We start from the raw sequence: 25,872 nt of genomic DNA, 5'->3' as shown, positions 1-25,872 counted from the left end.
CAAAGGAGATATATCAGAAGATAAACAACAAGGAAGGGAACTTCAGAAAGCCAGCCAACATAAGTGATATAGCCCCTGACGGCAAAACCAGAACCTTTAGAAATCTGCTCCAGTGAGAGAAATTCCTGCTTGAAACGTGCTCTTTGGTGAAGGGCGGGGACAGAATCTTAGGTGGGATTTGTGGTCTCAGGATCATGGAGACACAAACAAATGGGAAAGAATGAACCTGCAGAGTTCCTCAGCATTGGAGCAGGGAAACTGGTTATGGTCTGAGATCTTGGGAGGGGTTCCCAGCTCAGTTCTCTATAAACCCTGAGCCCTACCAGCTCTGGTGACAGCTCTCAGTGTGGGAGAGGGATGTTGGAAATGCCAAAATAAGCGTTTGCTTTTTTTGCCTTCCCACAGGAGGAGTGGCTCAGGAGTGCACATGGCCAGGTGACCACTCTCCATGGGGGATCCTGAGGACAGAAAGGCACGATCCTCCACCTACACAGGAGGATTGGTGAAGGTGACACCACAGGTGGCACACACAAAAGGGAAGACCTCTTATCCCTGAGTGTTAACTGTAGAAAGGAGCTGGGATCATTCAGCTTCTGGGCTGGAGAGCATCATATGGCCATTTTTATTCTCATCCTCAAAAGAGACTCAAATGACTTCAGGGAACAAAGTCACATAGAAAAACTAGAAACAGCTTACACTCACCTCGATCCCTGGCAAGGGGTGATACAACTCCACTGACACAGAGACACATGAGAATCAGTGCATCAGGCCCCTCACCCAGAAGAACAGCTGGAAGAACACAGAACACCACGTGTACAGAACACTCAGCATTGCACAACTCCAGCTCTAGGGGAAAATACTACACAGAATTTGAGGTTGTTTCTCATGATTCATTGCTATTTCAGTTGAAAATTTTATTGTTCTTTTCTCTTTTTTTTTTTCCTTTTCAATGACTTTGTTATTTTAACAACTCTGTTTTGAAGTCTTTTTTAACTAGAATTTGAACACGTACATTATATACATATAGTCTTCATTTTTGGCTTACTTTCACAGTATTCAATTAATTGCTTTCTTTACAATTGTGGGATTTAGTTTCTTCTAACACGCAGACAGAAATATGCACAAGACCAAGTGGATCTCCCTCTTTTGTCCACCCGGGAAATTATATTCTCTCTTCCACACCCAGCATTTTTGTTTGTTTGGTTCTGAACTCTTCAGACTTGTCCATTGTGTATTTTCTTTGAGTTTGGGTTGATATTTGTGCTTTTGTTCACTCACTCATCCATCCTTCTCTGGGAAAATGACTAGAGAGAGGAATTCAAAGCAGAAGAAAGATCCAGAGGTAAAACTCTCTGCCCAGATGTAATCTATAAAATAAAATTCAAAATTTTTAAATAAATAAACATACTATAAAATTGGACAGCCACATACAGAGGAATGAAACTGGACAATTTCCTTACAGAACACACAAAAATAGACTCAAAGTGGATGAAAGACCTCAATATGAGACAGAAATCCATCAAAATGCTTGAGGAGAACACAGGAAGCAAACTCTTCAACCTCAGCCATAGCAATGTCATCCTAGAAACATCAGCAAAGGCAAGGGAAGCAAGGACAAAACTGAGCTATTGGGACTTCATCAAGATCAAACTTTTTGGACAGCAAATGAAGCAGTCAACAAAACCAAAAGACAACTGACAGAATGGGAGAAGATATTCACAAATACCAAATCAGACAAAGGACTAGTATTCAAAATCTATAAAGAAGTTATCAAACTCAACACACAAAGAATAAATAATCCAATCAAGAAAAGGGTAGAAGACATGAACGGAGTTTCTGCAAAGAAGACATCCAGGTGGCCAACAGTCACATGAAAAAGTGCTCCACATCACTCAGCATCAGGGAAATACAAATCAAAACCACAATGAGAAACTACTTCACAGCAGTCAGAATGGCTAAAATTAACAAGTTGGGAAATGGCAGATGCTGGTGAGGATGCAGAGAAAGGGGAACCCTCCTACACGGTTGGTGGGAATGCAAGCTGGTGCACCAGCTCTGGAAAACAACATGGAGATTCCTCAAAAAGTTGGAAATAGAGCTACCTATGACCCAGCAATCTCACTACTACCCTATGCCCCACCAATCACACTACTGGGTATTTACCCTAAAGATACAAATGCAGTGATCCCACATAACGTTTTAACGGTATGTGCACCCAAATATTTATAGAGCAATGTCCACAAATAGCCAAACTATAGGAAGAACGTAGATGTATATCAACAGATGAATGGATAAAGAAGATGTGGTATATATACATAATGGAATACCATGCAGCCATCAAAAGAAATGAAATCTTGCCATTTGCAATGGTGTGGATGGAACTGAAAGGTATTATTCTGAATGAAATCAGTCAATCAGAGAAAGACTATTATTATATGATCTCCCTGATATGCGGAATTTGAAAGGCAGGACAGGGGGTCGTTGGGCGTAGGGAGGGAAAAAATGAAACAAGATGGGATAAGCAGGGAGACAAACCATAAGGGACTCTTAATCACACAAAACAAAGTGAAGGTTGCTGGGGGGTGTGGGATAGGGATAGGGTTGTTGGGTTATGGACATTGGAGAGGGTATGTGCTATGGTGAGTGCTGGGAAATGTGTAAGCCTGATGATTGAGGCTGGATTCACACAGTACTATACTCCTGGGACAAATAATAAATGTTAATTAAAATAATTTAAAAAATAAAAAATACAGTAAAATAAAATTATGCTATGTTCACTCCTTCAATAACTGCCAAACATTAAAAATAAATGATTCTTATCCATTTCAAATTTATCTTTGTGTACGGTGTAAGAGAATGGTCGAGTTTCATTCTTCTACATATCGCTGTCCAGTTTTCCCAGCACCATTTATTGAAGAGACTGTCTTTTTTCCATTGTATATTTTTTCCTGTTTTGTCAAAGATTATTTGACCATAGAGTTGAGGGTCCATATCTGGGCTCTCCACTCTGTTCCACTGGTCAATGTGTCTGTTTTTATGCCAGTACCATGCTGTCTTGGTGATCACAGCTTTGTAGTAAAGCTTGAAATCGGGTAACGTGAAGACCTCAACAGGAATCCATCAGAATCCTAGAGGAGAACATGGGCAGTAACCTCTTCAATATCAGCCACAACAACTTCTTTCAAGATATGTCTCCAAAGGCCAAGGAAACAAGCGAAAATGAACTTTTGGGACTTCATCAAGATCAAAAGCTTCTGCACAGCAAAGGAAACAGTCAACAAAACAAAGAGGCAACTCACAGAATGGGAGAAGATATTTGCAAATGACAGTACAGACAAAAGATTGATATCCAGGATCTATAAAGAACTTCTCAAACTCAACACACACAAAACAGATAATAGTGTCAAAAATGGGCAGAAGATATAAACAGACACTTCTCCAATAAAGACATACAAATGGCTATCAGACACATGAAAAAATGTTCATCATCACTAGCCATCAGGGAGATTCAAATTAAAACCACATTGAGATACCACCTGACACCAGTTAGAATGGCCAAAATTAGCAAGACAGGAAACAACGTGTGTTGGAGAGGATGTGGAGAAAGGGGAACCCTCTTCCACTGTAGGTGGGAATGCAAGTTGGTGCAGCCACTTTGGAGAACAGTGTGGAGATTCCTGAAGAAATTAAGAATAGAGCTTCCCTATGACCCTGCAATTGCACTGCTGGGTATTTACACCAAAGATACAGATGTAGTGAAAAGAAGGGCCATCTGTACCCCCAATGTTTATGCAGCAATGGCTATGGTCGCCAAACTGTGGAAAGAACCAAGATGCCCTTCAATGGATGAATGGATAAGGAAGATGTGGGACATATGCACAATGGAGTATTATACCTCCATCAGAAAGGATGAATACCCAACTTTTGTAGCAACGTGGACGGGACTGGAAGAGATTATGCTGAGCGAAATAAGTCAAGCGAAATAAGTCAAGCATCTGGATAATGTTGATAATGACACCTTGTTTATCCTATCACACACTCTGCCTATATGCCGTTCATTCCATTCAAGCACACTCACCAAAATTCTTACAAATAATCCCAGAGATGACTTGGGATGAAAACATAGACATTGAAATGCTAGAAATACACCTGCACAAACCCTGATGCTCTCTATATATCAGGGCAAGATAAAGGATGTAAAGTCATCCCATCCCCATTACAGGAGGTGTCCCACATTCCTCACCAGCATACTCACTCTGTCCTTCAGGGGGTTCAGGAGACACAGTGTCCTGTGGGGATGAGCAGAGCTCCACAATCTGGGGCTCACTCTCACCCTGTATGTGCTCTTGGACACCTCATGAAATCTTCTAAAATTCTGGGTGTAAGTTTACATTACCTTATGGCATAACATGACATCAATCCCACAACGTTTCTGTGAATATGTAAAAAGAAAGCACATATCCAACTATATACTCTGGGAAGTTATATAATGAAAACCATATTCTATTCTTAAGTGTTCAATGCCCACAAAACAAAAGCAGTAATATCTCTTCTGACCATTGCCCTCTATGGTCACATAGATCCCAAGCTGAATATATAGTCAGAGAACATGCAAATAGGGCCCTTCACATGCTGGTTAAAAACAGCCCAAACCTGACTCTGCAGCTGGGAGAGGAGCCCCAGCACCAGGATTCCCAGGTGTTCCAACGAGTACTCAGGACAGGACACAGACAATTCACAATGGAGTTTGTGCTTGGCTGGGTTTTCCTTGTTGCTCTTCTAAAAGGTAATTCATGGTGAACAGGAGACATTGAGGACGTGAGTGGATATGAGTGAAAGAAACCTTGGATGTGTGACAGTTTCCTGACCAGAATGTCTTGTGTCTGCAGGTGCCCAGTGTGAGGTGAAGCTGGTGGAGTCTGGGGGAGACCTGGTGAAGCCTGGAGGGTCCCTGAGACTCTCCTGTGCAGCCTCTGGATTCACCTTCAGTAGCTATGCCATGCATTGGGTCCGCCAGGCTCCAGGGAAGGGGCTGCAGTGGGTCGCAAGTATTAGCAGTAGTGGTAGTTACACATACTACGCAGACTCTGTGAAGGGCCGATTCACCATCTCCAGAGACAATGGCAAGAACACGCTGCATCTGCAGATGAGCAGCCTGAGAGCCGAGGACACGGCCATGTATTACTGTGCAAAGGACACAGTGAGGGGACATCAGTGTGAGCCCAGACACAAACCTCACTGCAGGAGGGATCTGGACCACCAGGGGGTGCACACTACTCACCAATTCTGACTTTAAGCCCCAGGAGCAGAAGCAGATGAAGGTTATGCATAGTTTCCCGTCAGGATCTAGAGATTCCTCTCCAGAGAACACTTGCCCTCAGGGACCTTCTCTGCACACATGATTCTGTGCTTAACTCTTCACTCTCTGCTTTGAAAATTTGCTCTAGTGGGAAAACAATTATACTAAAATGTACAAAATACAGAGTAACTCACGTTGTTCATTGCTGTCCCCAAATACCAATAAAACACAAATAAACTGGTGCTCATCCTAAAGGAGCCTTTACAGAACTCCCAGTTGCTTTCACTGTGCATCACAGGTCCACCCTGCTCAACATGCAAACTCCCTAGAAGCAGAATAAAGTGCACGCTGGACATGAGGCCACCAGAGGCATCAACAATTGAAAGAAAAGGAAGAAAGGGGCTTCGTTGGGGCATCACTGTCTTTTACAATGCTCACAGCGTCAATGTTAGTGACAACATGGGAAAGCAGTGGAACCCCCTCCAGTTGTGAATGTGTAGTCTGGACATAACACACACACATGCATAAACACACACACACACACATGAATATGAAACCTTTTTCACTTTCCCCTAATTTCTCTGCAGCAAAAGTGGTCCTAAGAAAAAAATAAACAGCATATAGGAAGACCTCAAGAAGCAAGAAAAATCTGAAAGAAACACTCCAATGTTACACCTGAAGGAGCTAGAGAAGGTACGATGATTAAAGCCTAAATACAGGAGAAGGAAGAAAATAGTAAAGATTATAGCAGTAATAAATAATATAAAGACAAAACAAAACAAAAAACAAACAAACACAAAACACAACAAAAACGCAAGGTCTAGTTTTCTGGAGAAAAAGAAAGAAAATAAAATTGAAAAACCTCTGCCTAGATTTATCAAAAGCAAGAGAGAAAACCCCAAATAAATGATATCAGAAATCAGTATGTTTCTCTGTGGAACAAGTAGGGTTTGGGAGGGGTAGGAGGGTGAGATGGGGAAACTCGGTGATGGGCAATAAGGACACATGATGGGTGAGCACTGCATGATACATGAAAATAATGAAGTGTTGAACACTACATCAAAAAATAATGATGTAGGGGGAAGACAAGATGGCAGGGATGTAGGAGGCGCCATTTCAACCTGAACATTAAAGTGAGCTGATGACCTACTAAAGAATTTCGATCGCCCATGAAATCAGCCTGAGAATAGAATTATACACGTCTGGATCTCTGTGGGGGCAGAAAACGCCACTGGGCAGAAGTGTTCCAGGGTGCACCTTGACTGTACCACGGTTGATATATCCAGCTACATCCGTTCAGCCATCTCTCACCAAAATGACTAGAAGGAGGAATGCCCAACCAAAGAAAAATTCAGAGGATGGGCCTTCTGCAACAGAGCTAATGGCTATCAACATAGACAATATGTTGGAAAGAGAATTCAGGCTAACAATTATCCAGGTAATAGCTATGTTGGAGAAAGCCATGGAAGACAAAATGGAATTGATTAGGGCAGAACTGAAAGCCACCAGGGATGATGTTCACAAAGTTAGGGCAGAACTGAAAGCCAAAGGGATGATGTTCAAAAAGTTCTCAATGAGTTCCAATCTAATCTAAATTCTCTAAAAGCTAGGGTAACTGAAACAGAAGATAAAGTTAGTGATCTGGAGGACAAACAGATAGAGAGAAAGGATCAGGAGGAAGCCTGGAAAAGTAGCTTAGAAGCCAGGAAAGCAGAATTAGGGAAATAAATGATGCCATGAAACATTCCAGCGTCAGAATGATTGGAATCCCTGAAGGTGACGAGAAAGAAAGAAGTCTAGAAGATACAGTGGAACAAGTTGTCCATGAAAATTTTCCCAATTTCGTGAATGGAAGCAGCGTTCATGTACTAGAGGCAGAACAAACTCCCCCCAATATTATAAATTCTCAAAAGTCTTCGAGACAACTGATAGTAAGAATGAGGAATTGTAACTGTACACAGGCCCTCTTGAAGGCAGCTAAAAGAAGCTCCTTACATACAGAGGAAAGCCCACCAGAATAATGTCCTACCTGTCCACAGAAACCCAAATAGCCAAAAAGAGCTGGCAAGATATATTCAAGGCACTAAATGAGAAGAACATGCAGCCAAGAATACTTTACCCAGCAAGACTGACAATCAAAATGGATGGAGAGATAAAGAGTTTCCAAGACCAGCAAGGTTTAAAAGAGTATGTGACCACGAAGCCAACACTGCAGGAAATATTAAGGGGGTTCTATAAAAGAGGAAATATCCTAAGAATATCACTGAACAGAAATATAGAGACAATCTACAGAAAGAAAGACTTCAAAGGTAGCACAATGTCAATAAAAAAGTATCTATCAATAATCACTCATGCGCCCATGAAATGACACAGGGTTGCAGATTGGATAAAAGGACAGGACCCATCCATATGTTGTTTGCAAAAGACCCATTTTGAATATAGTTATACACTCAGATGGAAAGTGAAGGGATGAAGAAACAGATTTCATGCCAATGGGCCTCAAAAGAAGGCCGGGGTAGCGATTCTCATAGCAGATAAATTAGATTTTATACTAAAGACTGTAGTCAGAGATACAGAAGGACACTACATCATTCTTAAAGGGACTATCCACCAAGATGATTTAACAATTGTAAATATCTATGCTCCCAATATGGGAGCAGCCAATTACATAAGAAAACTAGATAGAGTCATATTGATATGAAGATAAAGAGTCATATTGATATGAATACATTAATAGTAGGAGATCTTAACACTCCTCTCTCAGTAATAGAGAGATCATCCAAGCAGAAAATCAATGAAGAAACAAGAGCATTGAATGACACATTGGACCAGATGGACCTCATAGATAAATACAGAACATTCCACCCTAAAACAACAGAATACTCATTCTTCTCAAGTGCACATGGAACCTTCTCCAGAATAGCCCACATATAGGGTCACAAATCAGGGCTCAACCGATACCAAAAGACTGACATGATTCCCTGCATATTCTCAGATCACAATGCTTTGAAACTGGAGCTCAATCTCAAGGAAAAGTTTGGAAGGAAAACAAAAACCTGGAAGCTAAAGACCACCTTGCTTAAGAATGCTTGGATCAACCAGGAGATCAAAGAAGAACTTCAACAATTCATGGAAACCAATGAGAATGAAAACAAGATATTATTTAAGATACTGTCTGAGATGTACAGATGAAGTTACTTGCTTATTGTGATATAACAATAAATGATAAAGCTAGAATTCAAATTCTGAAAGTTGAATTTCAGAATCTATGCCCTTTTTATAATTATTTAAGTTATTTATGTATTTATTTTCAGCTTAACAGTACTCATTGTTTTTGCACTACACCCAGTGCTCCATGCAATACATGCCCTCCCTATAACCCACCACCTGGTTTCCCAACCTCCCACCCCCCACCCCTTCAAAACCATCAGGTTCTTTTTCAGAGTTCATAGTCTCTCATGGTTCATCTCCCCTTCCAGTTTCCCTCAACTCCCTCTCCTCTCCATCTCCCCATGTCCTCCATGTTCTTTGTTATGCTCCACAAATAAGTGAAACCATATGATACTTGACTTTCTCTGCTTGACTTATTTCGCTCAGTATAATCTCTTCCAGTCCCGTCAATATTGCTACAAAAGTTGGGTATTCATCCTTTCTGATGAAGGCATAATGCTCCATCGTGTATATAGACCACATCTTCCTTATCCATTCATCCGTTGAAGGGCATCTTACTTCTTGCCACAGTTTCACGACCGTGACCATTGCTGCTATAAACATTGGGGTACAGATGGCTCTTCTTTTCACTACATCTGTATCTTTGGTGTCAATACCCAGTAGTGCAATTGCAGGGTCATAGGGAAGCTCTATTTTTAATTTCTTGAGGAATCTCCACACTGTTTACCAGAGTGGCTGCACCAACTTCATTCCCACCAACAGTGTAAGAGGGTTCCCCTTTCTCCACATCCCCTCCAACAAACGTTGTTTCCTGTCTTGCTAGTTTTGGCCATTCTAACTGGTGTAAGGTAGTATTTCAATGTGGTTTTAATTTGAATATCCCTGATGGCTAGTGATGACCTGTGCTTACCATTTCACTCTCTGACTTCAAAAATTTGTTCTAATGGGAAAACGATTATATTAAAATGCACAAAATACAGAGCCACTCACCTTGTTTATCCCTCTCCCTAAATGCCCATGAATCACGAATATCCTGATGCTCATCAACTGGGCCTTTACAGGAATCCCAGAGGCACTCAGTATGCATCACAGGTCCTCCTAGCTCAATGTACAAACCTGATAGAAGGATCATAAAGTCCATGCTGCACATGAGGCCACAGAGGCATCAACAATCCAAAGTAAAAGAAGAAAGGTCTTTGGAGGGGGGTTGTCACTGTCTTAAACAATGCTAAGGGCATCAATGTTAGTGACAACATCATAAAGTACTGAAATCCCACCAAGTGCAGTGTGGATGTGGAGCCTGAACATTAAACACACACACACACACACACACACACACACACACACACACAAGTATAAAACCTTCATCACTTTCACCTAATTAGCATGGGTGGTCCTAAGACAGAAATACACAGCATACAAGAAGACCTCAAGAAGCAAGGAAAATCTAAAAGACACCACCTAACATTACACCGGAAGGAGCTGGAGAAAGTGCAATGACTGAAGCCTAAATACAGCAGAAGGAAGGAAATGCTAAAGACTAGAGGAGAAATAAATGATATAAAAACCAAAAAACAGCAGAACAGATTAAAAAAGCTAAGTCTAGTTCTTTGGAAAAAATAAAATAAAATTGAGAAACCTCTGCCTAGATTTCTCAAAAGGAAAATAGAAAGCCCCAAATAAATAAAATCAGAAATCAATAGGTTTCTCTGTGAAACAGACAGAGATTTTGAGGGGTGTGAGTCAGGGAATGGGGTAGCTTGGGGTTGGGCGATAAGGAGGACACATGCTGGGAGGAGCAGTGGGTGTTATAAACAATTAATGAACTGTTGAACACTACATCAAAAACGAATAATGTACTCTATGGTGGCTAAATGAACATAATTTTTAAAAGAATTTAAGCAGATAAAGTGTGATCAAACAAATAAATGGAGCTATAATTCTAGGATGAACATTCCCCAATCCAAATCCTGAAATTATATTCAAAATTTTGTGTTTAAACTAGGGGTGGCTGTGGGGTATGGGGTACCTGGCCAAAGGGCATTAAGGAGGGCACTTCGTGGAATGAGCGCAGCTGTTATAGACAACTGATGAATCACTAAATCTACCTCTAAAACCGATAATGCACTGTGTGTTAACTGAACTGAATTTAAATTAAAATGATATAAAGCATAATATAAGAAAATCAGTCTGATCGAGTGTGTCATTGAAAGCCCTTGTTTTGAAAAATGCCAGTGGAATTTTCATCAGGATGGCACTGAAAGTATAGATTGCCCTGGACAGTATAGATATTTTAACCATGTTTATTCTTCTAATCCATGAGCATGGAATGTTTTAATTACTTTGTGCTGAAAAAAAAATCCTAAAATGTGTAACAAACCAGAAAACACCCTGAATTACTAAGGAAGTGTTGAAAAGAAAAATCAAGCTGGAGGCATCAGGTTTCCTGATTTTAAGATATACTACAAACCTATTGACACAAAGACAGCATGATACTGGCACAAACAAAGACACATAAACCAGTAGAACAGAGTAGAGGGCCCAGTAATGGACCTGCAACTCTATGATCAAATAATCTCCAACAGGGCAGGAAAAAATATCCAGTGCAAAAAGACAGTCTCTTCAATACATGGTGCTGGGAAAATTGGACAGCTATGTGTAGAAGAATGAAACTCGACCGTTGCTTACACCATACACAAAGAAAACCTCGAAACGGATAAAAGACCTTAATGTGAGGCTGGAATCCATCAGAATCATGGAAGAGAACATAGGCAGTAACGTCTTTGACATCAACCACTGAAACTTCTTTAAAAACATGTCTCCAAAGGTAAAGGAAACAAAAGTGAAAATGAACTCTTGGGACTTTGTCGATATCAAAAGCTTCTGTCAATTACCATATGCTTTCACTTATTTGTGGAGCATAACAAATAACATGGAGGACATGGGGAGATGGAGAGGAGAGGGAGTTGAGGGAAACTGGAAGGGGAGATGAACCATGAGAGACTATGGACTCTGAAAAACAACCAGAGTGTTTTGAAGGGTCAGGTATGGGAGGTTGGAGGAACCAGGTGGTGGGTAATAGGGAGGGCAGGTATTGCATGGAGCACTGGGTGTGGTGCAAAAACAATGAATACTGTTATGCTGAAAAGAAATTTTAAAAAGTAAAAAAACAAAGCAAAATCTTCTGCACAGCAAAGGAAACAGTCAACAAAACAAAGAGGCAACCCACGGAATGGGAGAAGATATTTGCAAATGACAGTGCAGACAAAAGGCTGATATCCAGGATCTATAAAGAACTCCTCAAACTCAACACACACAAAACAGATCATCAAATCAAAAAATGGGCAGAAGATATGAACAGACACTTCTCCAATGAAGACATACAAATGGCTAACAGACACATGGGAAAGTACTCATCATCATTAGCCATCACGGAGATTCAAATAAAAACCACATTGAGATACCACCTTACACCAGTGAGAATGGCCAAAATTAACAAGACAGTAAACAAGTGTTGGACAGGTTGTGGAGAAAGGGGAACATCTTACACAGTTGGTGGGAATGCAAGTTGGTACAACGACTTTGGAAACAGTGTGGAGATTTCATATGAAATTAAAAATAGAGCTCCCCTACGACCCTGCAATTGCACTGGAAAGAAATTTTAAAAGTAAATAAAATTTCTTTAAAAATAGAATATTAAAAACATACAGATGTAGTGAAAAAAGGGGCCATCTGTACCCCACTGTTCATGGCAGCAATGGCCACAGTCGCCAAACTGTGGAAAGAACCAAGATGTCCTTCAACGGACAAATGGATAAGGAAGATGTGGCCCATATATACTATGGACTTTTATGCCTCCATCAGAGGATGAATACCCAACTTTTGTAGCAACATAGACAGGACTGGAAGAAATTATGCTGAGTGAAATAATTCAAGCAGAGAGAGTCAATTATCATATGGTTTCACTTATTTATGGAGCATAAGAAATAACACGGGGGGGGGGGGGGGCCTGGGTGATGCAGTCATTAAACATTAAAGGCAGTCATTAAACTGCCTTCAGTTCAGTTCATGATTCCAGGCTCCTGGGATCAAGCCCCACATCGGGCTCCCTGCTCAGCCAGAAGCCTGCTTCTCACTCTCCCACTCCCTCTGCTTCTGTTCCCTCTCTCATTTTGTCTATCTCTGCCAAATAAATAAATAAATAACTTTTTAAAAAGTGAAAGAAAGAACACAGAGGACATGGGGAGCTGGAGAGGAGAAAGGAGTTGGGAGAAATTGGAGGGGGAGACAAACCATGAGAGACTTTGGACTTGGAGGAACTAACTGAGGGTTTTGGAGGGGAGAGGGGTGGGAGGTTCGGTGAACCTGGTGGTCGTTATTGTGGAGGGCACATATTGCATGGACCACTCAGTGTGGTGCAGAAGCAATGGATTCTGAACACTGAAAGGACTATTTAAAAAATAAATAATTTTTTAAGAAAAGAAAGAAAGCAAGCAAACAGGCGACTAAGCCATCTGGAGTCACCACACTCCAATTTCAAGCTAGATTACAAAGTTGTTGTCATCCAAACGGTATGGTGCTGGCATAAAAATAGACACACAGGACAATGGGAAACAAAAGTGAGCTTGGAAACTGATAGTCCTTGTAATTTTGCAAAGTTTATTCATTCATATATTAAAGGTATATTTAAACAACTCTGATAGAATTCCTAACTCTGAATGGGAATTTATATTATTGATGTCCTATTCCAACGTTTACTACCAATAAATGCATTGTTTAAAGATTTTATTTATTTATTGGACAGAGAGAGATCCCAAGTAGTCAGAGAGGCAGGCAGAGAGAGGGGGGTGAAGCAGACTCCCCGTCCAAACAGAAAGCCCATTGGGGGGACTCGATCCCAGGAATCCAGGATCATGACCTAAGCCAAAGGCAGAGGCTTTAACCCACTGAGATGCCCAGGAACCCAATAAATGCATTTTTTAAAGAAACAGAAAAAAGAATACTGCACATTGTCAAAGTGCCATCTAACCAAAGTGATCCACAAACAATGCAATCTTTGTAACTTGTTAAGAATTGAACCTACGTCTGGAGCTAATTATATACTCAGAGAACATGCAAATAGGGTCTTCCCTCCACTGAATAAAACAGCGCAGCCCATAGAGGAGTTCCAGCCCTGGGATTTCTAGGTGTCCTCATTCACTGATCAGAACAGAACACGGAGAACTCATCATGGAATTTGTGCTTGGCTGGGTTTTCCTTGCTGCTCTTCTAAAAGGTAATTTCTGGAGAACAAGAGACGTTGACGATGTGAGTGGATATGAGTGAGAGAAACCATGGATGTGTGACAGTTTCCTTACAGGGATGTCTTGTGTCTGCAGGTGTGCAGTGTGAGGTGCAGCTGGTGGAGTCTGGGGGAGACCTGGTGAAGCCTGGGGGGTCCCTGAGACTCTCCTGTGCAGCACCTGGATTCACCTTCAGTAGCTACTGGATGAGCTGGGTCCGCCAGGCTCCAGGGAAGGGGCTGCAGTGGGTCGCATATATTAGCAGTGGTGGAAGTAGCACATACTATGCAGACTCTGTGAAGGGCCGATTCACCATCTCCAGAGACAACAGCAAGAACACGCTGTATCTGCAGATGAACAGCCTGAGAGCCGAGGACACGGCCGTGTATTACTGTGCGAGAGATACAATGAGGGGACATCAGTGTGAGCCCAGACACAAATCCCAAACACAAGAGTATCAGACCATCAGAGGGTGCACACTACTCACCAATTCTGTCTTTAATCCCAGGAGCAGGTGCAGATGGAAGCTATGGCACATTTCCTGTCAGGGTCTGGGGTTTCCTCTCCATAGAGCAGTTTCCCCAAGGGAGCCTCCTCGATATTATTCTGTGCTTACCTATTCACTCTCTGATGTAGAAACTTAGTTGTAACAGAAAGACAAATATACTAACATGCAAAAAAAAAAAAAAAGAGTCAGTTACATTGTTTCCTCTTGTCTTAAATACCAAAAAATTACAAATATCCTGATGCAGGTCAACAAAACCCTCATAAGAATTTCAGTGGCACTCACTGTGGATCACAAGAACCTCCAGTGGGGCCAGAAGATCACACACACACACACACACACGAGTATAAAACCTCCACTGAAAAAATAAAATTAAATTTAAGAAAAGAGTAGAAAACCATTATCACTATCCTGTCACTTCTCTGCAGCAAAGGTGGTCCTAAGACAGAAATACACACCATACAGGAGCACCTCAAGATGCAAGAAAAATCTCAAATAAACAACCTAACATTATACCTAAAGGTGCTAGAGAAAGAGCAACTGAATCCTAAATATAGCAGAAGGAAGGAAATAGCAAGATTAGAGCAGAAAGTGATTATATAGAAACTAAGAAACACAGAACAGATCAAAGAAACTAGGGTCTGCATATATTTTTTTCTAATTCAATTAGCCAAGCTATATTACATCATTGGCTTTTGATATAATTTTCAACGCTCCATCTCTTCAGTACAAAACCCTGTGCTCATCACGTCATGTGATACTTTGGGGGAAAAAAACCAAAATACACCTGAGAATCCTCTACCTAAATTTAACAAAATGAAAGAGAAAGGGTCCAAATAAATCACAAAGAAGCTTTACTACAAAGCTGTGATCACCAAGACAGCGTGGTACTGGCATAAAAACAGACACATAGACCAGTGGAACAGAGTGGAGAGCCCAGATATGGACCCTCACCTCTATGGTCAAATAATCTTCGACAAAACAGGAAAAAATATTCAATGGAAAAAAGACAGTCTCTTCAATAAATGGTGCTGGGAAAACTGGACAGCGATATGTAGAAGAATGAAACTCGACCATTCCCTTACACCGTCCACAAAGATAAACTCGAAATGGATAAAAGACCTCAACGTGAGACAGGAATCTCTCAGAATCCTAGAGGAGAACATAGGCAGTAACTTCTTCGATATCAGCCACAGCAACTTCTTTCAAGATATGTCTCCAAAGGCCAAGGAAACAAAAGCAAAAATGAACTTTTGGGACTTCATCAAGATCAAAAGTTTCTGCACAGCAAAGGAAACAGTCAACAAAACAAAGAGGCAACCCACGGAATGGGAGAAGATATTTGCAAATGACAGTACAGACAAAAGGTTGATATCCAGTATCTATAAAGAACTTCTCAAACTCAACACACACAAAACAGATAATCATATCAAAAAATGGGCAGAAGATATGAACAGACACTTCTCCAACGAAGACATACAAATGGCTATCAGACACATGAAAAAATGTTCATCATCACTAGCAATCAGAGAGATTCAAATTAAAACTACATTGAGATACCACCTGACACCAGTTAGAATTGCCAACATTAGCAAGACAGGAAAAAACGTGTGTTGGAGAGGATGTGGAGAAAGAGGAACCCTCTTACACTGTTGGTGGGAATGCAAGTTAGTGCAGCCACTTTGGAGAACAGTGTGGAGATTCCTCAAGAAATTAAAAATAGAGCTTCTCTATGACCCTGCAATTGCACTGCTGGGTATTTACCCCAAAGATACAGATGTAGTGAAAAGAAGGGCCATCTGTACCCCAATGTTTATTGCAGAGTGTTCATCATGAGTGTTCTGTAGTTCCTCGAGTACAGATCCTTTACCTCTTTGGTTAGGTTTATTCCCAGGTATCTTATGGTTCTTGGTGCTATAGTAAATGGAATCGATTCTCTAATTTCCCTTTCTGTATTTTCTTTGTTAGTGTATAAGAAAGCCACTGATTTCTGTACATTGACTTTGTATCCTGCCACATTACTGAATTACTGTGTGAGTTCCAGTACTTTGGCGTGGAGTCCTTGGGGTTTCCATATAAAGAATCATGTCATCTGTAAAGAGAGAGAGTTTGACTTCTTCCTTGCCAATTTGGATACCTTTTATTTCTCTTTGTTGTCTGATTGCCATTGCTAGAACTTCTAATACTATGTTGAACAAGAGTGGTGAGAGTGGGCATCCTTGTCGTGTTCCTGATATCAACAGGAAGGCTGCAAGCTTTTTCCCATCGAGTACGATATTTGCTGTGGATCTTTCATAGATAGATTTTATGAAGTTCAGGAATGTTCTCTCTATCCCTATACTGTGAAGCGTTTTAATCAGGAATGGATGCTGGATTTTGTCAAATGCTTTTTCTGCATCAATTGAGAGGACTGTGTGGTTCTACTCTCTTCTCCTATTGATTTGTTCTATCATATTGATTGATTTCTGAATGTTAAACTATCCTTGGAACCCAGGGATGAATCCCACCTGGTCATGGTGGATAATCTTTCTAATGTGCTTTTGGATCCTGTTTGCTAGGATCATGTTGAGAATCTTAGTACCCATATTCATCAGTGATCTTGGTCTGAAACTCTCCTTTTTGGTAGGGTCTTTGCCTGGTTTGGGGATCAGGGTAATGCTGGCTGCATAAGAAGAGTCTGGAAGTTTTCCTTCTGCTTCAATTTTTTGGAACAGCTTCAGGAGAATAGGTGTTATTTCTTCTTTGAATGTTTGGTAGAATTCCCCAGAAATCCATCAGGTCCTGGGCTCTTGTTTTTTGGGAGGTTTTTGATCACTGCATCAATCTCGTTACTAGATATTGGTCTATTCAGGTTGTCAGTTTCTTCCTGGTTCAATTTTGGGAGTTTATACTTTTCCAGGAATGCATCCATTTCATCTAGTTTGATTAGCTTATTGGCATATAATGTTGGTACTAATTTATGATGATTGTTTCTACTTCCTTGGTGTCAGTTGTGATCTCTCCCTTTTCATTCATAATTTTATTAACTTGGGCTTTCTCTCTTTTCTTTTGAATTAGTGTGGCCAGTGGTTTATCGATCTTATTTTTTCAATATTTTATTTATTTAACAGATAGAGATCGCAAGTAGACACAGAGGCAGGCAGAGAGAGAGAGAGAGAGGAGGAAGCAGGCTCCCCACTGAGCAGAGAGCCTGATGTGAGGCTCAATCCCAGGACCCTGGGATCATGACCTGAGCCGAAGGCAGAGGCTTTAACCCACTGAGCCACCCAGATGCCCCAGTTTATTGATCTTAGTAATTCTTCAAAAAAACAGCTTCTAGTTTCATTGATACATTCTACTGTATCTCTTGTTTCTACCTCATTGATCTCTGTTCTAATCTCGATTATTTCCTTTCTTGTGTGTGGATTTGGTTTGATTTGTTGTTGATTCTGCGGTTCTTTAAGGTGTGGAGAGAGCTGCTTTATGGTGGATTTTTCAATTTTTTTGAGGGAGGCTTGGATGACTATACATTTCCCCCTTAGAACCGCCTTTGCTGTATTCCGTAGGTTTTCGACAGAAGTGTCTTCATTCTCATTTGTTTCCATGAAACGTTGAAGTTCTTCTTTGACCTCCTGGTTGATCCAAGCATTCTTAAGCAAGGTGGCCTTTAGCTTCCAGGTGTTTGAGTTCCTTCTGAACTTTTCCTTGTGATTGAGCTCCAATTTCAAAGCATTGTGATCTGAGAATATCCAGGTAATAGTGTCAGTCTTTTGGTATCAGTTGAATCCTGATCTGTGACCGAGTATGTGGTCTATTCTGGAGAAGGTTCCATGTGCACTTGAGAAGAATGAGTATTCTGTTGTTTTAGGGTGGAATGTTCTGTATATATCGATGAGGTCCATCTGGTCCAATGTGTCATTCAACGCTGTTGTTTCTTCATTGATTTTCTGCTTGGATGATCTGTCTATTACTGAAAGAGGCGTGTTAAGATCTCCTACTATTAAAGTATTCATATCAATGTGACTCTTTATCTTGATTAATAGTTTCCTTATGTAACTGGCTGCTCCCATATTGGGGCGTAGATATTTACAATTCTTAGATCATCTTGGTGGATAGTCCCTTTAAGAATTATGTAGTGTCCTTCTGTATCTCTGACTACAGTCTTTAGGTTAAAAAATCTAATTTATCAGAATCCTAGAGGAGAACATAGGCAGTAACCTCTTCGATATCAGCCACAGCAAATTCTTTCAAGATATGTCTCCAAAGGCCAAGGAAACAAAAGCAAAAATGAACTTTTGGGACTTCATCAAGATCAAAAGCTTCTGCACAGCAAAGGAAACAGTCAACAAAACAAAAAGGCAACCCACGGAATGGGAGAAGATATTTGCAAATGACAGTACAGACAAAAGGTTGATATCCAGGATCTATAAAGAACTTCTCAAACTCAACACACACAAAACAGATAATCATATCAAAAAATGGGCAGAAGATATGAACAGACACTTCTCCAACGAAGACTTACAAATGGCTATCAGACACATGAAAAAATGTTCATCATCACTAGCCATCAGGGAGATTCAAATGAAAACAACATTGAGATACCACCTGACACCAGTTAGAATGGCCAAAATTAGCAAGACAGGAAACAGCGTGTGTTGGAGAGGATGTGGAGAAAGGGGAACCCTCTTCCACTGTTGGTGGGAATGCAAGTTAGTGCAGCCACTTTGGAGAACAGTGTGGAGATTCCTCAAGAAATTAAAAATAGAGCTTCTCTATGACCCTGCAATTGCACTGCTGGGTATTTACCCCAAAGATACAGATGTAGTGAAAAGAAGGGCCATTTGTACCCCAATGTTTATTACAGCAATGGCTACGGTCGCCAAACTGTGGAAAGAATCAAGATGCCCTTCAACGGATGAATGGATAAGGAAGATGTGGTCCATATACACAGTGGAGGATTATGCCTCCATCAGAAAGGACGAATACCCAACTTTTATAGCAACATGGACGGGACTGGAAGAAATTATGCTGAGCGAAATAAGTCAAGCAGAGAGAGTCAAGTATCATATGGTCTCACTTATTTGTGGAGCATAACAAAGAACATGGAGGACATGGGGAGATGGAGAGGAGAGGGAGTTGAGGGAAACTGGAAGGGGAGATGAACCATGAGAGACTATGGACTCTGAAAAACAACCAGAGGGTTAAGAAGGGGCGCCGGGGGCGGGGGGTGGGGTGGGAGGTTGAGGAACCAGGTGGTGGGTAATAGGGAGGGCACGTACTGCATGGAGCACTGGGTGTGATGCCAAAACAATGAACACTGTTATGCTGTAAATAAACAAATAAAAATTTTAAAAAATGTAAAAAAAAAATCTAATTTATCTGATATGAGAATCGGTACCCCTGCCTTCTTTTGAGGCCCTTTGGCATGAGAGATGCTTCTTCATCCCTTCACTTTTGTCTGGGTGTATCCTTAGGTTCAAAATGTCTCTTGTAGACAACATATGCATGGGTTCTGTCATTTTATCCAATCTGCAACCCTGTGTCATTTTATGGCCGCATTTAAGCCATTCATATTGAGAATGATTATCGATAGTTAGATTTTTATTGACATCTTGTTGCCTTTGAAGTCTTTCTTTCTGTTGGTTGTCTCTATATTTCTGTTCAATGATATTCTTAGGATTTTTTCTCTTTTATAGAACCCCCCTTAATATTTCTTGCAGTGTCAGCTAGGTGGTTATATAGTCTTTTAAGCCTTGCTGGCCTTGGAAACTTTATCTCTCCATCCATTCTGAATGTCAGTTCTGCTGTATAAAGTATTCTTGGATGCATGTTCTTCTCATTTAGTACCCTGAATATATCTTGTCAGCCCTTCCTGTCTTGCCATGTCTCTGTGGATAGGTCTGACGTTATTCTGATGGGCTTCCCTCTGTAGGTAAGGAGCCTCTTTGTCCTAGCTGCTTTCAAGAGATTGTATCTACAATTATGATTTTTCAATTTTATTATCAGGTGCCTTGATTTTTTTTAGCATCTATAATCTTGAGGGGAGACAATTCTGCCTCTAGTACATGAATGCTGGTTCCTTTCACGAGTTTGGGAAATTTTTCATGGACAACTTATTCCACTATATCTTCTAGACTTCTTTCTTTCTCCTCCCCTTCAGGGATTCCAATCATTCTGACGTTGGAACGTTTCATGGCATCATTTATTTCCCTGATTCTCTTTTCATGGCTTCTGAGCTGTTTGTTCCAGGCTTCCTCCTGATCCTTTCTCTCTATCTGTTTGTCCTCCAGATCACTAATTCTATCTTCTGTCTCAGTTACCCTAGTTTTAGAGAATTTAGATTAGATTGGAACTCATTGAGGGCTTGTGAACATCATCCCTTCTGCTTTCAGTTCTGCCCTAACTTTGTGAACATCATCCCTTGTGGCTTTCAGTTCTGCCTTAATCAATTCCTTTTGGTTATCCATGGCTTTCTCCAACCTAGCTATTGCCTGGATAATTGTTAGCCTGAATTCCTTTTCCAACATATTGTCTATGTCGTTAGCCATTAGCTCTGTTCTAAAAGGCCCATCCTCTGAATTTTTCTTCTGTTGGGCATTCCTCCTCCTAGTCATTTTGGTGAGCGATGACTGAATGGATGTAGCATGATGTATCGACTGTGGTGCATTAAGGTGTACCTTGGAAAGCTTCTGAACAATCAGGATTCCCCCCCCAAATGGGAGAAAAGAGAAAAGAAAAAGAAAAAGAGAGAGAGAGAGAGAGACAGGGAAAAAAGGGAAGATAAAAGAGAAGGCTCAGCCCAAATGGGCCCCAAGGTAAGATTTATGAAGTATACAAACAAAAACAGACAAACCAAAAGACTGATAAAAATATATGATGAGATATATATATATATATATATATATACATATATATATGCAAAAAAATGGAGAATTTCATCAAAAAACTCCAAGTATAAGATTTATATACTATCAGGACAAACACGAGTACACAGAAACACTGGCGGAAGTAAAAGATGGGAGAGTGGTTATAAATTCTTGGTGTGGGCAAGGAAGCTTATTTTGATTCTTCCTGGATGTATCTTGATATCTTTGTTAAAGGACTCAACTTTCCTAGGACAAAGGAGGATTAAAAATTGGTTTACCTATAGGGGTAGCATTAACTGAGGAAAGGGGGTTACCTTGAAGTTTAACTCTATATGAAGGAAAACAGCATGGAGGTTCCTCAAAATGTTGAAAATAGAACTACCCTATGACCCAGCAATTGCACTACTGGGTATTTACCCTAAAGATACAAACATAGTGATCCGAAGGGGCACGTGTACCCGAATGTTTATAGCAGCAATGTCTACAATAGCCAGACTATGGAAAGAACCTAGATGTCCATCAACAGATGAATGGATCAAGAAGATGTGGTATATATACACAATGGAATACTATGCAGCCATCAAAAGAAATGAAATCATGCCATTTGCGACGACGTGGATGGAACTAGAGCGTATCATGCTTAGTGAAATAAGTCAATCGGAGAAAGACAACTATCATATGATCTCCCTGATATGAGGACATGGAGAAGCAACATGGGGGGGTAGGGGGATAGGAGAAGAATAAATGAAACAAGATGGGATTGGGAGGGAGACAAACCATAAATGACTCTTAATCTCACAAAACAAACTGGGGGTTGCTGGGGGGAGGTGGGATTGGGAGAGGGGGAGCGGGCTATGGACATTGGGGAGGGGAGGCGAACCATAAGAGACTATGGACTCTGAAAAACAACCTGAGGGTTTTGAAGGGCCAGGGGTGGGAGGTTGGGGGAACAGGTGGTGGGTAATGGGGAGGGCACGTTTTGCATGGAGCACTGGGTGTTGTGCAAAAAGAATGAGTACTGTTACACTGAAAAAATAAATAAAATGGAAAAAAAAAGAAAGACAAAAAAAAGAAAATAAAAATAAAAAGAGACTAAACTAGACTAAACTAAAATTTAAAAAAAATTAAAAATTTAAAAAATAGAAAAGCAAAAGAAAAACATGGGTGTCTGTATCAAAAAGTTCAGGTTAGAAGGTTATTATGGAATTTGATGTACTGGACATCTCACTGTGATGGTAAATAGGTTAAAAATTTATCTAGAGCACCTGGGTGGCTCAGTGGATTAAAGCCTCTGCCTTCAGCTCAGGTCGTGATCTCAGGGTCCTGAGATTGAGCCCCACCATCAGGCTCTCTGCTCAGCAGGGTGCCTGCTTCTCCCCTCTCTCTGCCTGCTACTCTGCCTACTTGGGATCTCTCCCTCTCTCTGTCAAATAAATAAAATCTTTAAAAAAATTTATCTATATAAAAAAAATGAACCAGAATAGTGGGAACGAGTTAAAAATAAAAGTTGTATCTATGAAGTAGTGGTGGTTGTTCTCTTGTCGTCTTTTTTTTTTTTTTCTTCCTGGTTGATTTTCTGGGGGGAGGGGCCTGCCACGTGTGTTTTCAGTCAATGATGTTCCCTGAGATAAGTCCTCCCAGCCCCCTCAAAGGGGTGGGCTCTGAGGAAATTGGTTTTGCAGGCTTTTGTTCTCTGGAGGTTCTTATGTTTGTTTGTTCTGGGTTTGTTGTTGTTGTTGTTGTTATTGTTTTTGTTTGTTTGTTTGTTTTATCTCTCGCCTTGACAGCTTTTGATGGTTTTTGGAGGTTTAGAGGAAAGCAAACTGCACCCAACCTCACTCTCTGAGAGAAGTATCAGAATGCTCTGTAGAGCTGCTGGCAGAGTAGGTTCCAAGTCGCGGTTCCTGGGGATGCAGGATCTCCTCCTTGTACCCAAAACCACAGCAGCAGCGGCTGTCTGGGCAGCTCCAGACCACCAGAGAGGTTCCAAGCAGCGACCACACACTGAGATTTTCCCCGCTGTCCCATGCTGGGAGCACCTCTGGGGGGTGGGGGGCGGTGTGGGACACGTGTCTCTCAGGGTCTGATAGCCGTCTGCCATCTGGCGAGGCTCCCAGCCAGCTTGAGTCAGGCTGATTGGCCCAGGAGCTGGACCCCACACGTTCTTGGGTGCACTGTGGGCTCAGGGACCAAGACCTGGTTTCTCTGCCGCACTCTCTCTGGCTCAGCGCCAGGGGAGGTTGTCCTGTGTCCGGGGACTTAAGCCTCTGTCCCTAAATGCCCTTATTCCCACAATTTCCGCCATTGATCTTTTGCTCTTTTTGAGTACTTTCAACCAGACTCCAAGTTAATGCTGGTCCCCAGTCGTAGGGCACTCTTGTAATGGGGTATTACTTTCCAATTGGTCACCTCTGGTGGCTCCCTCCTCCTTTTATTTATCTTCTGATATCAGTCCGACATCCCCACTCTGCTTTACCTGCCCACTGGCACCTTCTGCCCCCATAGAGATCCAGGCATGTATAATTCTGATCTCAGGCTGATTTCATGCGTGATCGTAGTTCTTTGATAGGTAATCAGCTCACTTTAGGATACAGGTTAAAACGGCGCCTTCTCCTACTTCCCCGCCATCTTGTACCACCTCCAAGTCCATGTATTCTTGCCTGTCTCTGGATACACAGTCATTCTGTTCTTCCCAGTTGTCCCCTCCCACAGCTCCAGTGGTCCCTGGGTGTCCTCGGCTTCCTGTTTCCCTACATTTCACTGAAGACTAAGGCTTTCATTCCATGTGAAAAGTGTGTGTAGTCCTCAACAAAACTGAGACTGTGACGTCTGTTCCCCTTCCACATCCTGTGGAGCTCCACCTATGGCCCCAAGTTCCTGCTTCTGAGGGCTTCCTCTGCTCATAAATTCATTTATGTGGTGGACACAGGATGAGTGGATCTGCATCCATTCCTGTTGTGGGTCATCTTCCTCCCATCCTGCCAGAACCACCGGGGTTGGGGGGAGACTTTTCATGATTTGTCCCCATCGTACATGATAGGAATGCATGAGGACAGGATTGATTTAATGATATGGTCCTGGAGAACCTCACACTATAACACCTTTAGCTCACATGATGACAAGAAATCCATTAAATATTCTATCTAAACCTTGTGACAGTTTATTTGTCATCAGGGATCTGCATTCACAATATGCCAAGACTCTGGTTCTTAGCGCCTGTGAGTACTTGTTACGCCTGAGAGTTTAAGTTTGTTGTTTGTCTCATGAACACATTTAGAAGGTATATTGTCACGAAATTTGTTGATCTGAAGTTTGTTCTATTTATTTCCTTAGCTCTTGCAACTCCAATCTGAGTAGTGAGTTTATTGAAATACAGAAACACTACATCAAAACTAATGATGTATTTTTTTGTGTGTCTTCCTCAATTTCTTTCATGAGTACTTTATAATTTTCTGTGTATAGATTCTTAGTCTCTTTGGTTAGGTTTATTCCTAGGTATCTTATAGTTTTGGGTACAATTGTAAATGGGATTGACTCCTTAATTTCTCTTTCTTCAGTCTTGTTGTTGGTGTACAGAAATGCAACTGATTTCTGTGCATTGATTTTATATCCTGACACTTTACTGAATTCCTGTACAAGTTCTAGCAGTTTTGGAGTGGAGTCTTTTGGGTTTTCCACATATAGTATCATATCATCTGCGAAGAGTGATAGTTTGACTTCTTCTTTACCAATTTGGATGCCTTTAATTTCTTTTTGTTGTCTGATTGCTGAGGCTAGGACTTCTAGTACTATGTTGAATAGCAGTGGTGATAATGGACATCCCTGCCGTGTTCCTGACCTTAACGGAAAAGCTTTCAGTTTTTCTCCATTGAGAATGATATTTGCGGTGGGTTTTTCATAGATGGCTTTGATAATATTGAGGTATGTGCCCTCTATCCCCACACTTTGAAGAGTTTTGATCAGGAAGGTATGCTGTACTTTGTCAAATGCTTTTTCAGCATCTATTGAGAGTATCATATGGTTCGTGTTCTTTCTTTTATTAATGTGTTCTATCACATTGATAGATTTGCGGATGTTGAACCAACCCTGCAGTCCTGGAATAAATCCCACTTGATCGTGGTGAATAATCCTTTTAATGTCCATGCTCCTGGATTGGAAGAATAAATATTGTGAAAATGTCTATGCTACCTAAAGCAATCGACACATTTAATGCAATCCCTATCAAAATACCATCCATTTTTTTCAAGGAAATGGAACAAATAATCCTCAAATTTATATGGAACCAGAAAAGACCTCGAATAGCCAAAGGAATATTGAAAAAGAAAGCCAAAGTTGGTGGCATCACAATTCCAGACTTCAAGCTCTATTGCAAAGCTGTCATCATCAAGACAGCATGGTACTGGCACAAAAACAGACACATAGATCAGTGGAACAGAATAGAGAGCCCAGAAATCGACCCTCAACTCTATGGTCAACTAATCTTCGACAAAGCAGGAAAGAATGTCCAATGGAAAAAAGACAGCCTCTTCAATAAATGGTGCTGGGAAAATTGGACAGCCACATGCAGAAAAATGAAATTGGACCACTTCCTTACACCACACACGAAAATAGACTCCAAATGGATGAAGGACCTCAATGTGAGAAAGGAATCCATCAAAATCCTTGAGGAGAATGCAGGCAGCAACCTCTTCGACCTCAGCCGTAGCAACATCTTCCTAGGAACAACGGCAAAGGCAAGGGAAGCAAGGGCAAAAATGAACTATTGGGATT

At 41.1% G+C, this 25,872-nt stretch overlaps 4 gene segments (V, D, J or C); all 4 read left to right on the top strand.

Annotated features, from left to right (window-relative positions):
* LOC123943474 overlaps positions 1–25,872 on the top strand; it is a 1,358,446-nt gene that overhangs the window by 1,083,690 nt on the left and 248,884 nt on the right.
* LOC123943793 overlaps positions 1–25,872 on the top strand; it is a 397,541-nt gene that overhangs the window by 287,166 nt on the left and 84,503 nt on the right.
* The window catches only part of LOC123943485, a 162,126-nt gene continuing 140,936 nt past the window's right edge, over positions 4,683–25,872 (top strand). Inside the window, 2 exon segments of the C gene segment in view lie at positions 4,683–4,786; positions 4,890–5,200. Of these exon segments, the coding sequence occupies positions 4,741–4,786; positions 4,890–5,200 (357 nt within the window).
* LOC123943471 overlaps positions 14,073–25,872 on the top strand; it is a 104,812-nt gene continuing 93,012 nt past the window's right edge. Inside the window, 1 exon segment of the C gene segment in view lies at positions 14,073–14,156. Within this exon segment, the coding sequence occupies positions 14,155–14,156 (2 nt within the window).

The sequence above is a fragment of the Meles meles genome, chromosome 6 (genome assembly GCF_922984935.1).
Source record: "Meles meles chromosome 6, mMelMel3.1 paternal haplotype, whole genome shotgun sequence".
In the NCBI taxonomy this organism is placed as follows: Eukaryota; Metazoa; Chordata; class Mammalia; order Carnivora; family Mustelidae; genus Meles; species Meles meles.
This window is presented reverse-complemented; position numbering and strand designations above follow the sequence as displayed.